The 12,650-nt window shown below is 45.3% G+C and overlaps 1 protein-coding gene across 15 annotated transcripts in view; it reads left to right on the top strand.

Moving 5' to 3' along the window:
• mark3a (MAP/microtubule affinity-regulating kinase 3a) overlaps positions 1–12,650 on the top strand; it is a 35,568-nt gene that overhangs the window by 9,464 nt on the left and 13,454 nt on the right. For 5 of the 15 annotated variants that reach the window (XM_055863360.1, XM_055863362.1, XM_055863354.1 and 2 more), the window contains 12 exons: positions 509–574; positions 1,321–1,391; positions 1,926–1,982; positions 2,669–2,905; positions 3,075–3,194; positions 3,911–4,010; positions 5,994–6,106; positions 6,211–6,358; positions 6,515–6,732; positions 6,858–6,961; positions 11,414–11,680; positions 12,419–12,445. In XM_055863360.1, the coding sequence (XP_055719335.1) occupies positions 509–574; positions 1,321–1,391; positions 1,926–1,982; positions 2,669–2,905; positions 3,075–3,194; positions 3,911–4,010; positions 5,994–6,106; positions 6,211–6,358; positions 6,515–6,732; positions 6,858–6,961; positions 11,414–11,680; positions 12,419–12,445 (1,528 nt within the window). Of the gene's footprint in view, positions 1–508; positions 575–1,320; positions 1,392–1,925; positions 1,983–2,668; positions 2,906–3,074; positions 3,216–3,910; positions 4,011–5,993; positions 6,107–6,210; positions 6,359–6,514; positions 6,733–6,857; positions 6,962–7,278; positions 7,484–11,413; positions 11,681–12,418; positions 12,446–12,650 lie in introns of those variants that run through there. The other 10 variants (XM_055863352.1, XM_055863346.1, XM_055863349.1 and 7 more) reach the window with 4 other exon arrangements.

Raw genomic sequence — 12,650 nt, 5'->3', positions numbered from 1 at the left:
ATGCACAATGATAACCATCTAAAAGAGAGAAAGAACCGCTTCTACATCCCACCTCTGCTATATATAGCCCTGGAGCTCAGCCACTCTTCATCCAGAGACTGTTAGATCAGCTCACGGAAAACACTGCAGGGAAGACGACTTTACAGTATATACCCAATAAGCATGTGTGAGTGCCCTACAGTATATGCACAAGTGAGATATGGTAAGCGTTAGTCTATGACTGGGTCCCACACACAGGCACGCATGCACAAAAGGAAATTAGAAATGTCTTCAATTTCCTCAGCCCCCTCAAGGCTTTCAGCAGTAGAAAATGTAAGTTATTGGATTCCTTGCTTTAAGACAGCTTGCTATTGATACTGAGGAACAGACACTCCCTAGAACCATCTTGAATGCCCTGTGCGCTATCCAGGACAAGCGTTTGACAAAGTTGAGCCAGAAAGATGCAATGTAGTAGTTGTTATTGCGTGTGGGCCAAAGACAAATTGTTTTCTTTCTCTTTCCTCCTCAGTCAAGTTGTTTGAGGTGATCGAGACAGAGAGGACACTGTACCTGGTGATGGAGTATGCCAGTGGAGGTGAGCAGTATTACGCCTTGGCTTCTCAGCCCTCCAAACTGCTGTGATGGTATAGGGCTTGGTGAAGAGTCATACATATCAAGTGCTGGTGAAGTGTTACTTATTTGTATAATTTGTGTGTGTGTGTGTGTGGGGGGGGGTCAAGGTGAGGGGGAGGATTATTTATTTAAGATGTTTGAAGAGGTAGGGTTTCAGATGGGCAGGGACTCTGCTGTGCTAGCTTCAGGGGGAAGCTGGTTCTTCCATTGGGGTGCCAGGACAGAGAAGAGCTTGGTCTGGGTGGGAGAGCTAAGAGACACACACACACACGGACATGGACACACACACTTACTCCCTGCCTCCGGTCAACACTGAGTGTGTGTGGGAGGGTTTTGAGGATGCAGAACTAGAGGTTTTATGGGGGGAGTTGTGTTGATGCTGGTCCCCCCCCCCCCCACATAAACACACAGGTGCGTGGGCTGAGGAAAACCTCTGATGTTGTAGCCATACTCAGAAGCTTGTGCCTTCAGGACAGAACTACAGTATATTAATTAGAGTTCTGTGTCCCTCTGTAGGCATGAGGAACAGTTGGGCTCACATGCTCCAGATACTGTTTTTCAAAGTAGTTATTGACTTTTTTTTTTTTTTTTTTTTTTACATTTACCTCATTTGATGTACTGTCTGAATGTTGACTTTTTAAAACTTTTTTTCCCTTTGCATATTTCAACCTTTAATTTCAGCTCCTTACTTTTGTGTTTCTCTTGCAGGAGAGGTCTTTGACTACCTTGTTGCACACGGAAGGATGAAAGAAAAAGAGGCCAGGGCTAAATTTAGACAGGTAAGTACAGGACTTTTCCCGCAGTGTGCTGGATTCACACCCTGCCTGCCTGGCCATACGTCACAAGTCAGTGTCCTAACCCACCCAGGGTAGACTGCTGTCACTGTGGAGTGACACAGAGCTCCCCTCGTCTCTTATCTCTCTGGCACTGACGGTGAAACACTGGGGGTGTGCTGCCTACACACACAGTGCTCTGCAGTGGAAGGACGGGCACACTCAGAAATGTCTAGGCTATAGCTTCCTACTTCCCTAGTCTCACTGCAGGTTCATCTTACTGCAGAGTTTCACTGGGGGCACGGATACACTGATACATCTAGAGCAGATGCTCACACAGGAAGAGAGGAGACACAGTTTTCTCCCAGCTAGAGATGTCATGTCTACACCTTGTGGCTGAGATACTCTGTGTCTCTAGCTGTATCTTCTCACTCTACACCACATCTCCTCACCACATCCTTCACCCTGGGGGAGGGGTGTGTGAAAACATTGTCAGGTGGAAGTCTGTAACTGTCTGTCTATCTGTCTGTTTCTATGTAGATCGTATCTGCTGTGCAGTACTGCCACCAGAAGCACATTGTCCATAGAGACCTGAAGGTAAGGAACCAGTGAGGGCCTGGCTGGGGGAGGGGTGAAGGGGGTGTATGTGGGGGAGAGGAGGATGAAGTCAGGTGGCTGGAGGCAGGCTTTTTACCTGCTCACATGTTCTCCGCTGCACAATATACTCACGTAAAGCAAGCATTCCATTTAGCCAGCCTATGTTATGCTGCCACGTGTAGAATAAATATTGATGCTCCTGTATTTTAATCTCGGTTAGCGTGAGTGGGTCGACCTCGGTGGGAGTGACTCTGTTCAGAGTTCCCATCTCCTCTCCTCTGGCGTCCGCACACTGCTTCCTCTGTAGAGCTTCATGAATGATCCATGAGGACAGAGATGTGAGAGCAGAGAGCAGCCATCTCCACCCTGTGTGTTTGTGTCACTGGGGAGAGGAGGAAACACAGTTAAACTTTAAACACGACACTAACTTTGACTTGCAGAGCACTTTGTTTTTGTGGGGGGGTGTTCTGTAAAGGGCCCTCTTCAGGCATCAGTTGATCTTTTTGTGCCTCTGACATCTCTATATCTTATTGGAACTCTACTGTTATCATGAGTCTTTGAGTTATTCAAGTATTTGCTTTTACCTGTGACCCAGGTGGTCTGTTACCTACATCTATTATATTTCACTGCTATCTCTCACCTCATCCTTACTTCCATTTTCTCTCCCTTCCCTCCTGTGTCTCTAGGCAGAGAACCTGCTGCTGGATGCAGACATGAACATTAAGATAGCAGACTTTGGTTTCAGTAATGAGTTCACCCTGGGGAACAAGCTGGACACGTTCTGTGGCTCCCCACCCTACGCCGCCCCAGAGCTGTTCCAGGGGAAGAAGTACGACGGGCCCGAGGTGGACGTCTGGAGCCTAGGGGTCATCCTTTACACACTGGTCAGCGGCTCGCTGCCCTTCGATGGGCAGAACCTCAAGGTCTGCAAAAATACTATCGCAAAAATACTTCCATCCTCAGTTCCTTTGTCATTGGGAGATTCATAGTCAATGAAACATATGGGTAAAATTTTAGATGAACAAGAACTCACAATTTCAGCGATGTCCTCATTGCCTGTCTCATTCACTCTTTCTGTCTGTCTCTCTGTAGGAGCTTCGGGAGCGGGTTCTGAGGGGGAAATATCGTATTCCCTTCTACATGTCCACAGACTGCGAGAACCTTCTCAAGCGCTTCCTGGTGCTCAACCCGGCCAAGCGGGGGACTTTCGAGGTGAGGGACGACAGCGAAAATGTAAATATTCTACACTTCTTTATTCACTCCGCCATGGCACTCCAGAGCATTTCTTTCCACCCGCCATCTCTCCATCCATCCACCACTCCTCGGCCTGGCATCTGCTCGACACTCTCTTTTTGTGCTGATTTCATATTCTCCCTTCTCTTTATCTCTCTCCGCTGTTGGCACAATACATAATTTATGATCACTCTTATTTTTATCCTTTTTGTTTCTGAGAACAACACAGACATTGTCTTAGTTTCTGTGTTCACATTGTGTGTGCTAGAATCCATCCTCATCCCTCTTGTCACCAGATGTTCAGATTAGCTATAACCTTGCATTGAAAGATGTCATTTAGAATAGGTGTCGGCCTCGTGGTTGTACGTTTCCTATTATCTTGTAAACCCGTCGTACACGACGGTCCTATTGATTGGCGAGTTTGTTTGAAAATGACATTATACAGACTTTAAATGGCGATTCTGCTTTCAAACAGTGGAGCGTTTCTTCGAATCCAAATCTCTATCCAATCTTTTTCAAGGAAACCCCAATTCACTTGATTTGAGTTCAATGATGTGAAAGTGAATTTAAGAGGGTTCCTATTGTTACACACATCCCCCTGCATCCATGTATACGTATGACTGATCATGATGTTAAAACCCTGAACTAAGAGGACCCTGGCCTGTATTACAAGGACTATTTCCTTTTTCTTTCAGCAAATCATGAAGGACCGCTGGATCAACGTGGGATCGGAGGAGGACGAGCTTACGGCTTTTGTAGAACCAGAACAGGACATCACGGATCAGAAGAGAATAGGTACTAAACAGGAGAAAAACTGCTCTTGTTATTGCGCTTCAGAAACTCAAGTGTGTAGGCAGCAGCAACACTGCAACAGAACCACTCTCAGTATTTAAACACTTTGAAAAGAAAAAGAAGAGATGCAGCATAAAAGCAGCCCTGTTTCTGCGAGAGCCCCTGAGAGAGGGTGAGACACATGAGACAGAGAGAGAGCCTCCACATCCTGCCCTGGATAAAAGCACTACAGCGGGAGAGGGAGGGGTAGAGAGGGCGTATGCTCTGAAAGATGTCCTCTGGAGTGTGGGGGTATTGCATAATAGCAGCTGGGATCGCTGTCAGAGCACATGTGTTAGAGGGAGATGCCAGTCACCTAGCGCACAGAGAGAAAGAGAGGGGGGAGATTGGATGGAGCACATGTTTCACTGAGGGCTCTGTAGTCTAGTGGAGGGAGATCACATGTTTCACTGAGGGCTCTGTAGTCTAGTGGAGAGAGATCACATGTTTCACTGAGGGCTCTGTAGTCTAGTGGAGAGAGATCACATGTTTCACTGAGGGCTCTGTAGTCTAGTGGAGAGAGATCACATGTTTCACTGAGGGCTCTGTAGTCTAGTGGAGAGAGATCACATGTTTCACTGAGGGCTCTGTAGTCTAGTGGAGAGAGATCACATGTTTCACTGAGGGCTCTGTAGTCTAGTGGAGAGAGATCACATGTTTCACTGAGGGCTCTGTAGTCTAGTGGAGGGAGATCACATGTTTCACTGAGGGCTCTGTAGTCTAGTGGAGAGAGATCACATGTTTCACTGAGGGCTCTGTAGTCTAGTGGAGAGAGATCACATGTTTCACTGAGGGCTCTGTAGTCTAGTGGAGAGAGATCACATGTTTCACTGAGGGCTCTGTAGTCTAGTGGAGAGAGATCACATGTTTCACTGAGGGCTCTGTAGTCTAGTGGAGAGAGATCACATGTTTCACTGAGGGCTCTGTAGTCTAGTGGAGAGAGATCACATGTTTCACTGAGGGCTCTGTAGTCTAGTGGAGAGAAATCACATGTTTCACTGAGGGCTCTGTACTCTAGTGGGGAGAGATCATGTTTCAGGGGGCTTCCGATCTCTTTCACCCAGTCGAACGAAAAACTCCTCAGTGGGCTTAGTGAAGCCTTATCTTCCAAAACAAATTGAATGGATAGATAGAGAGAAGGATGGATAGATGGAGAGAAGGATGGATAGATGGAGAGAAGGATGGATAGATGGAGAGAAGAATGGATAGATGGAGAGAAGGATGGATAGATGGAGAGAAGGATGGATAGATGGAGAGAAGGATGGATAGATGGAGAGAAGGGTGGATAGATGGAGGGAACTGATGTATTATGGGAGCTGATGTATGATGGAACTACAGCTACAGGATCTTCCCCACCTGGCATGCTCCTCTCAACGTGATGCGAGCAACACAGCGGGGGAGGAAGTGATTGGTCGGGAGGCAGTGGAAGATGGGGAGTGATTGGTTGGAAGGCAGCGGGGGTGGCAGTGATTGGTTGGGAGGCCTGTGTGTTACCCACGCCTCCCCTCCCCCCAGCACTTTTCCTCCTCTGCTGATGGATAGGGCGAGAGGGAGGAGGGGTGATAACACCTGAGCTGGAATGCAATGCTGACTCACTCATGATGAGGTTTCTGCTGCATTTAATAAGTGGTGGATTCGCTCTTGTCGTTATGGTGGAATAGAAAGATATAAATACACCATTGCTTTAAATGAGTCAGAGGACAAAGTGTGCATAATTGCTTATGAATTTTGTATTAACTATGTAGAACACACTAAGGATGTGGGCTGTTTTTGGTTGCTGACACTTGTGAATAAAGATCTTTCTGGTATTACATTTGTTAACATTTTGGGTTGCAGGATTGGGGTCAATTTCATTAAATGAATAGTCCCTGAAAATAAGAAAGTTGTTGACAATGGTTGTAGAGGTGAGGGCTGTGTATGTGAACCCATGTCTCTGTACTGTTCCAGATGTAATGGTGGGGATGGGCTTCTCTCCAGAGGACATCCAGGAGTCTCTGGCCAAGATGAAGTATGATGAGATTACTGCCACCTACCTGCTGCTGGGGAGGAAGTCTTCTGAGGTCAGAGCAACACCATAGATAGTTGTTGATATCTTCATTCTAGTGCACAGTATATCCAGAGTCCAGTCTTTTTAACGTGTGTTCTTGTGACCTTTGTCCCCTAGCTGGAGCCCAGTGAGTCAACCTCCAGTAGCAACCTGTCCCTGGCTAAGCCCCGGCCCACCAGCGAGCTCAATGGCCAGTCTCCCTCCCACCTCAAAGTCCAGAGGAGCATCTCCTCCAACCAGAAACAGAGACGCTATAGTGACCAGGGTGAGACACTCACAAACATTTAGAGGCAATTCTCATCTTTGACTCATGCTTTTCAGCTTAAATGTGAGACTAAAGATATTCAGTTCTATGTAGGCCAGTAATGTTTCTTTCTATATCCTTTTACTATTTCTTCCTCGTTTTCTCTCTCTTCTCCAGTGGGTCAGAATGTTCCCCAAGGGTCCGGATACCCCAAGAGGAGCCAGACCAGCACGGTCGAAAACAACATCAAAGAGGAGGGAGGGGTGCAGCTCCGCAAACCCAATACCCCCGGGGGGCGCAGTGTCCCCCCCTCCAGCCCCCTGCTGGGGAACGCCAACAACCCCAACAAGGCTGATATTCCCAATGGCAAGAAGGGTGCTAACCCCGTCTCCAACGTGAGTGTCTGCTATTCCATTCAATTATCGATTCTAGAACATATTATGACACTTGAAGTGTGGACGAATCCCTCATTCTGATTTGATGATGTGTGCTGAATCAGCGTTTCTGTACCACCCTGCAGAATAACACTGGCTCTGGCGGGATGACGAGGAGAAATACGTACGTGTGCAGCGACAAGAACGCTACGGACCGTCTCTCTGTCATTCCCAATGGGAAGGAGAAAAGGTAAGGAACAGGCCGGAATGTTGCTGTGTTCACTGGCTGCCTGAACTAAACCCCTAGTGGCCCCTTTCACAGGAACCCTCCACATGGCATCAGCATTCAACACAGCACCTTCACTGTCCATCCCCCCAAGGGCACAGAGGAGGGAACTATGTGTAGGAATACTGTTATTATTGAGAGAAGTTATTAAAGAAAAACACAACAAGGCCTTTAGGGGAGAAATATAATCAATTTCTTGCTCTTCTTTTACTTGCCTTTCTTGGTTCCCTTTTTCTTCTCTTCTATCTATCTGGTTACCTCTTGGTCTGGTTGTGTCCCAGTATAACTGAGATGTCTGCCTGTGTGACGAGTTGTCCGTTCTCTGGCTTTGCCCACGTGTTGGCTGGCTCGTCCACCTCGGTCCAGCTGAGGTACCAGGCCTCTGGCCCTCTCTCTGCCTGCCCCTCAGACTCAGACTGGGCCACGCTGCCCCACTCCCACTGCACTCTGGACTTCTACAGGCCCAAGTAAGACGGCAGGCAGGGCCTCCAACTGTCTGTTTGATTTCTCTCCTCCCACGTGTCGACCACCTATTTCACTGTCTCAGGCCCGCTCTAACCCACGCAACGGCCCCACATCGACATCCATCCCTTTTATGGGCTATCTCTAACCGTTGTGATGACGACATCTCTCCCTCTCTGTAACCTCTTATAGGAGACAACCCCACCCTTTATTATACACACAACTCTGTTCCCTAATCTCTCCATCCTCTGCTTGGACCTTGGAGCTTTGGTCTGACCCTGGTCTTGCCCTGGTATGGCCCGGTTTCCCAAAAGCATCTTCATTAACGTTGCACTTGAAAACGCTTGTAATGTAACGCCTGCCTATGACCACTTGTAGGACAGCTAAGTGCGTCTTTAGATGTTTTTTTTCCCTCCCGTGTCACTTTATACACAAAAGATCTCCGCTAAACATAGAATCACATGGTTTATCTTTCTTGCTGTGACCACAGATAACTTAGAAAAAAGTTGCCAATGTCTTTGCAATTGATACAAACAAGCGATATATGAAAAGATGCTTCAAATGAAAACCAAGATGAATGCATCAAATTATAAATACAGTAGGTTAGAGGTTGACCGATTATGATTGTTCAACACCGATACCGATTATTGGGGGACCAAAAAAAGCCGATACCGATTAATCGGCCAATTACAACAATACTGAAGGAACACTTATTTTAACTTAATATAATACATCAATAAAATCAATTTAGCCTCAAATAAATAATGAAACATGTTCAATTTGGTTTAAATAATGCAAAAACAAAGTGTTGGAGAAGAAAGTAAAAGTGCAATATGTGCCATGTAAGAAAGCTAACGTTTAAGTTCCTTGCTCAGAACATGAGAACATATGAAAGCTGGTGGTTCCTTTTAACATGAGTCTTCAATATTCCCAGGTAAGAAGTTTTAGGTTGTAGTTATTATAGGAATTATAGGACTATTTCTCTCTATACTATTTGTATTTCATTAACCTTTGACTATTGGATGTTCTTATAGGCACTTTAGTATTGCCAGTGTAACAGTATAGCTTCCATCCCTCTCCTCGCCGCTACCTGGGCTCGAACCAGGAACACATCGACAACAGCCACCCTCGAAGCAGCGTTACCCATGCAGAGCAAGGGGAACGACTACTCCAAGTCTCAGAGCAAGTGACGTTTGAAACACTATTAGCGCGCACCCCGCTAACTAGCTAGCCGTTTCACATCGGTTACACCAGCCTAATCTCGGGAGTTGATAGGCTTGAAGCACAGCGAAGAGCTTCTGGCAAAACGCAGGAAGGTGCTGTTTGAATGAATGCTTACGAGCCTGCTGGTGCCAACCATCGCTCAGTTAGACTACTCTATCAAATCATAGACTTAGTTATAACATAATAACACACAGAAATACGAGCCTTAGGTCATTAACATGGTCGAATCCGGAAACTATCATCTCGAAAACAAGACGTTTATTCTTTCAGTGAAATACGGAACCTTCCGAGGATGAAGAGTAACAAGGATCGGAGAACCAATGCGCAGCGTGGTAAGTGTTCATGATGAGTTTTAATATAACAAAACTGAACACTGAAATACAAAACAATAAAGTAACGAACGAAAACCGAAACAGTTCTGTGTGGAACATACAGACACGGAAGACAACCACCCACAAAACACAACAGAAAACAGGCTACCTAAATATGGTTTCCAATCAGAGACAATGACTAACACCTGCCTCTGATTGAGAACCATATCAGGCCAAACGAGAAACCCAACATAGAAACACAAAACATAGATAACCCACACAACTCACGTCCTGACCAACTAAAACAAAGAAATAACACAAGAACTAGGGTCAGAACGTGACATCCGTATTTTATCTAACGGGTGGCATCCATAAGTCTAAATATTCCTGTTACATTGCACAACCTTCAATGTTATGTCATAATTACGTAAAATTCTGGCAAATTATGCGGCCCAAACTGTTGCATATACACTGACTCTGCGTGCAATGAACGCAAGAGAAGTGACACAATTTCACCTGGTTAATATTGCCTGCTAACCTGGATTTCTTTTAGTTAAATATGCAGGTTTAAAAATATATACTTCTGTGTATTGATTTTAAGAAAGGCATTGATGTTTATGGTTAGGTACACATTGGAGCAACGATACGCCCCGCATCGATTATATGCAACGCAGGACACGCTAGATAAACTAGTAATATCATCAACCATGTGTAGTTAACTAGTGATTATGATTGATTGATTGTTTTTTATAAGATAAGTTTAATGCTAGCTAGCAACTTACCTTGGCTTCTACTGCATTCACGTAACAGGCAGGCTCCTCGTGGAGTGCAATGTAATCAGGTGGTTAGAGCGTTGGACTAGTTAACTGTAAGTTTGCAAAATTGAATCCCCTGAGCTGACAAGGTAAAAATCTGTCGTTCTGCCCCTGAACGAGGCAGTTAACCCACCGTTAACTTGCCTAGTTAAATAAAGATTAAATAAAGGTGTAAAAAAACAAAAAAAAACGATTTCCGATTGTTATGAAAACTTGAAATCGGCCCTAATTAATCGGCAATTCCGATTATTCGATCGACCTCTACAGTAGCTTAACGAGCTATTTCAATCATATTGAAATACATTTAATGTTCAATAAATGGTGGTTTATTTTGCTACTGTCTTTAATTTGTCTCAATATAATGTATTTCATGGTATGTAACCTAACATGTGTGCAATGATGTGCCAAATCAGTGAAATAAGTGCATTTTTTTCGGGTTAGCATTAGAATAAGCCGCCTGTCACGGATTCCCCTGGTACTGCTGCTCATTCCGTGCACCAGCTCTGGAGACTACGTCACAATGGCCTTCAGCATCACAATGGCCTTCAGCATCACTGAACTGTTTCATTACGCACACCTGGTTCCCATTCCCCCTGATTAGTAATTGTATATATGTGCCCTCTGTTCACCATTGTTTTGTCGGTTATTGTTCCGATGTCCGTTGGTCTGTGAGTACCTGTGCTTTGCTATTTCGGCTTGCGTGTATTGTGCACTTGTTATTACGGGTCTCGTCTCGTGTATTGTTGTGCATTTGTTATTACGGGTCTCATCCCGTGTATTTATTAGAGGTTTAACCTTGCTCTTTTGTTTGGGTTACATCCCTGTGTTTTTGTACGTGTTTGTTTTGGGCTTCGTCCCCATGCCTTTTCATGGCATGTTGTATATTTTGAGTGGAGTATTAAACCTCCCTATTACGAATTCCTGCGCCTGTCTCCCATCATTTATACAATGTGACATCGCCTCAATATTTGCAACCGTAGGTGGTAATATCTCTTTAGTAGCATATCCGTCGTCAGTATTGTGAAATAATTCTAATGTTAAGGTAAGATTTGAATGGAGAAAGCTGACCCGAGAGCAGCGCTCCCTTTCTTTCGATCCTATCAGTATCGACACCTGCTCCAACGATGCACTTAGCGACCGTTCATTCTGCATGGTGTTTTGGGAAACGCATGTTACATCTTCGGCCGTTGTAGGAAAGATGCATCGTTAAAACACTCGTAAGCCTAAATTCCATCGCTATCAGGAAACCGGGCCCTGTCTGGCACTGGCGGCTCCACCACCCACCTCTACCTCGACTATCCAAAACTGTGACGGTCACTCCATGTTTCCCCACTAGCCAGTTTCCCCAAGGTGTTCATGTTACCTCTCTTTATTTAGTTCTAACTGGATATTAGGACTTTAACTCACTTTAATAATAGAACACTTTAGGGAACTACTAGGATTATTCTAAATTAACATGATTAACACAGATTAGATTTAATTTTAGAGTTATGGACTTGAAGGTAAGGTTCTGATAATGGTGATACTATGTATAGAACTGGTATGTACTGCCAGGTGTTTGTCTGTCTTCTCTGTATCATCTCTTCCCTCCGTCCTCCCTGTAGTGTGGCCGTTTCTCCTGGCCAGCGGAACCCTGTGGTGTCCACCCACAGCATCACCAGCGCCACCACGCCCGACAGACTACGTTTCCCACGAGGCACAGCGAGCCGCAGCACCTTCCACGGCGGCCAGCTGAGGGAGCACCGCACGGCCACCTACAATGGGCCCCCAGCCTCACCCACACTGTCCGACGACGACGCGCGCCTTACCCAGACTCGCAGCCGCGGCTCCAGCAACCTCTTCTCCAAACTCACCTCCAAACTCACACGCAGGTAGGTGTCAGAGACTACAGCTCCATGCCACTCAATTCAACTGAGTCCAAGTCCCTAAAATATACTCTGACTATATCGAGCTACTGTATATCAAATCAAAACAACAGGTGTGGACTAACAGTGAAATTCTTACTTATATGGTTTGTTTTTAATCCTTCTGAGTGGCCTTTGAACACGGTCCCTTTTAGCATCCTGAATCACATTGTGTGGAACGTTCACAGTCCTACTAACAATAGATTGTTCCAATAATTAAATTTACCTCAAGTGTAAACCAGCAGGGAAAACCCAATTTGAGTTTTTGTCCAGACTGACTAACACATCTCAGGCGGGCAGCCAGGCTACTGACAACAATTTAAGGATGTCCCAAGACTAACCTGACATTAGGAATAGAAATCAACTTCTGTCTTTTGAACCTTCTCCTTCTCACCATTGATGATTCCAACCACCCTGCACTCTTAGAAAAAAGGGTTCCAAAAGGGTTCTTCGGCTGTCCGAATAAGAAAACCGTTTTTGGTTCCAGGTAGAATTCTATTGGGTTCCATATAGAATCCTCTGTGTAAAGGGTTCTACATTGAACTCAAAAGGGTTCTACCTGGAACTTAAAAGGGTTCTTCAAAGGGTTCTGCTATGGGGACAGCCGAGTGTGATTTTCTTCACTAATTTCAACCAATCAGTCATATTCCTTCAGTTGTCCTTCCTCATGTTCATGTTTCTTTGTGTTTCCTGATTCTGTTGTAGAAACATGTCATTCAGGTTTACCAAAAGGTAGGACCCTTATTCCCTTCAGTGTGTGCAATTAATCAACTAAAACTCTCTTTAACCAATAATAAGCTGGAACTGACAAACTAACACACTGCTTAGAACCTTTTTGATTGGTCTCAGGCTTCTAGAGTTAAAGATGGGGTATATTATAAGGGCAGTGTTGCCCTCTTGATCGGTCAGTAAAAAAATCCATCAACAGCCAACAGAA

The sequence above is a fragment of the Salvelinus fontinalis genome, chromosome 15, assembly GCF_029448725.1.
Source record: "Salvelinus fontinalis isolate EN_2023a chromosome 15, ASM2944872v1, whole genome shotgun sequence".
Lineage (NCBI taxonomy): Eukaryota > Metazoa > Chordata > Actinopteri > Salmoniformes > Salmonidae > Salvelinus > Salvelinus fontinalis.
This window is presented reverse-complemented; position numbering and strand designations above follow the sequence as displayed.